General features: G+C 48.1%; 1 protein-coding gene across 1 annotated transcript; it reads left to right on the forward strand.

The window, feature by feature from the left end:
- Positions 1-603: 603 nt before the first annotated feature.
- On the forward strand, positions 604-2,539 carry LOC103701744 (ethylene-responsive transcription factor RAP2-4-like). The gene has a single exon (XM_008783905.4). It carries the CDS (start codon positions 1,214-1,216, stop codon positions 2,189-2,191), a length of 978 nt encoding a protein of 325 aa, XP_008782127.1. The 5' UTR covers positions 604-1,213; the 3' UTR covers positions 2,192-2,539.
- Positions 2,540-2,772: the final 233 nt, after the last annotated feature.

Below are 2,772 nucleotides of genomic sequence, written 5' to 3' on the forward strand. Positions count from 1 at the left end.
AATACAATGTGACCACATTCACTCATATACATCCTTTTGTTCTTAGGTGGCTGCAACGCACCATTCAAAACAGGCCAAGGAGGAGATAATGTTTGGTTCTTCCATTCTTGTTTTCTGCTTATTAATCTAGTTTTCTCCGTCATCCAAGTTTCTAGAGCTATATCCATGACCTTTGCATACCTAATATCGACCATCCACGCACATCACTATCCCATCATCCCAATCTATTAGCCATGGCACGAGAATCCTCCTCCCCAAAACCCAAAAAAAAAAAAAACTCATTAAATGTGACTTCCAACCAAAACCTGCCACGTAGCTTCACCTTCTTAGCTTGTCCGGTGCTCAGAGAGAGAGAGAGAGAGAGAGAGCCGCACGACTCCTGGTTCCGGAGCCGAAGCAGCGAAAAGCTCGTTGAAATCCAAGGCAGTAATTCCCAAAAGAACAAAGAACCAACCAGCACGGGACACGTGTCCTAACCGACACCCGCCGGTAATGATCTGGACAGGTGGCCGCGGGCAGGCAGGGTACGTGGCAGGCCGCAATTGATGGACTTGGGATGGGTTCGGGCTTATATAATCCCTCCCCATTCTTTCTTGTTGGATAGAAAAGCTTCTTACCTCCACGTTGAAGCAAAAACCCACCCTTTTGGTGAGGCCGAGAGACCCCCTTCAGGGCTTAAAAGGAGAGAATTTTGATCCAGTTTCTTTTTCTTCCTTTTCTTCTTCTTTGTAAAATCTTTCTCAGGATCCCTTTCTGTGATCTTCTGCCTTCTTTGGAAGGAAAAAAAAACAGAAAAAAGACTGCTTTTTGAGCCTTTTCTTTGATTTCTGAGGCCCAGAAAAGGTGTTCTGCTTTTTGTCTAGAGAAGCAGAGGTTTCAGAACAGAGATCCAGACCCCCTCTTTTACGCCTGGGCTTATGATCTCATTTTTTTTTTTAATTCTTTGGCTTTTCTCTTCTTAGATTTGCCTAGACCAGGAGGGTTTGTTTTTCTATACCCTCAGATTGGTTTTCTGTTCTCTTTTTCTTTTTCTTTTTGATCTCAGTATGTTTGATTCAAAGAGGCCATCTTTTCAGCACAAGCTCCTTCTTTAGGTCCTTCTCTGAAGACCCTCTTGCCTGTTCTTTGGTTTTGTTGGAGAACCAGAAGGGTTTTCCCCTCCTCTCCTTGTTCTACTTTAGTTAAAGCTCTGGTTTTGCTTCGAAGGCAAGGCATGGCTACAGCTATAGATATATTTAATAGTTCATCGGACCCTCTAAGGGAGGAGCTCTTGCAGGCACTTGAGCCTTTTATTAGAGGTGCTTCCGTTCCCTTCTCTTCTTATATTGCCTCCTCAAATACCACCACCCCGGAGCCCCTTTCGCCCTCTTCTTTCCCTTCCCCTCCTCCTTTGCCTTGGTCCTACTCGCCCCTGTTCTCATCCTCTTCTTGGACCTCGACATTGAGCTCCGACATGATCCCCCAAGGCTATTCCCAGAACTTCATCCGGCTGAGCCACCTCAGCCCTGCCCAAATCCAGCAGATCCAAGCCAAACTGCTGCTCCAGCAGCAGCAGCAGCAGGCCACGGCAGCGTCGACGCAGCAGCAAAGCAGCCTCCTTGGCATGAGGCCCCAGCTGATGAAGCGCAGCGGCTCGCCGCGCCCTCCGCCGAAGCCCAGCAAGCTCTACCGCGGGGTTCGGCAGCGCCACTGGGGGAAGTGGGTCGCCGAGATCCGGCTACCCAGGAACCGGAGCCGCCTCTGGCTTGGGACCTTCGACACCGCGGAGGAGGCCGCGCTGGCCTACGACCGCGCCGCCTACAAGCTCCGGGGCGATGCAGCCAAGCTCAATTTCCCTCAACTCCGGCACAGCGGGGCTCATTCGAGTCTTTCCCTCGACTCCTCCATTGATGCCAAGCTCCAAGCCATCAGCCCGAGCTTGGTCACTTCAAAGAGACAGGGGAGTGACTCACCCGATTCGGTGATCCCGGAGGGGGCTGGCACAAAGGGTGAATTGGGTTGCTCAGGCTCGGAGGACAACAAGTCGGAGAGCTCTTCATCTGTGGAAGGGGACGAATCCTCGTCGGCGGTCTCCGAGATGCAGTCCTTGGACTTCACGGAGGCGCCATGGGATGAATCGGAGAGCTTTATGCTGCGCAAGTATCCTTCTTGGGAGATCGATTGGGACTCGATTCTCTCCTCGGGTCAATAGTCTGTAATCCTTAGTTTCTGGTTTGGTGATTGGTGGCTCCAGGGGCTGTCGCAAGTGAGATTTTAGACATTTGCACTTCTCCTGTTGAGGCTTCTGGTTTTTTGGTTGGGGATTATTATTGGGTTGGTTGGTAGGGAAGTCAGTGGATGTGTATTTGCTTGGTCCAGTATTCCTGGTTTGCTGGGTTTTTTTTTCTTCTAGCCATTACCAGGGAGGCAGGGACGATGTTGATGTTGTGAATCTACTTCTGAATGTTTTGTTAGCTTTGTAATTATTAATATATCTTGGTATTTTGGTGTACATTTTCAGATGTGGTGATGAATTATCAAGGTCAAGAATTTCTGAAAAGCTTCAGTAGTTCTAATGATTTATCCTTTTTTTTCATTTTTTTGGTGTGTGATCTAATGATTTATCTCGATGGGAGAAACTATCAAATCAGTATCTTGTGACAAATTATGATGGAAAATCGTAGCCATTAAGATCCTTGGGGGGCATGCGCATATTATTCTGGTCATCATCTGAACTCATCTTAAATCATAGCCATAAGGATTCCGAGGTCTAATATGTGAAAACAAGGATTA

Source organism: Phoenix dactylifera, chromosome 9 (genome assembly GCF_009389715.1).
Source record: "Phoenix dactylifera cultivar Barhee BC4 chromosome 9, palm_55x_up_171113_PBpolish2nd_filt_p, whole genome shotgun sequence".
Lineage (NCBI taxonomy): Eukaryota > Viridiplantae > Streptophyta > Magnoliopsida > Arecales > Arecaceae > Phoenix > Phoenix dactylifera.

Excerpts from the sequence above, each read along its gene's own strand:
- LOC103701744 (XM_008783905.4), top strand. The coding sequence starts at position 1,214 with ATGGCTACAGCTATAGATATATTTAATAGTTCATCGGACCCTCTAAGG.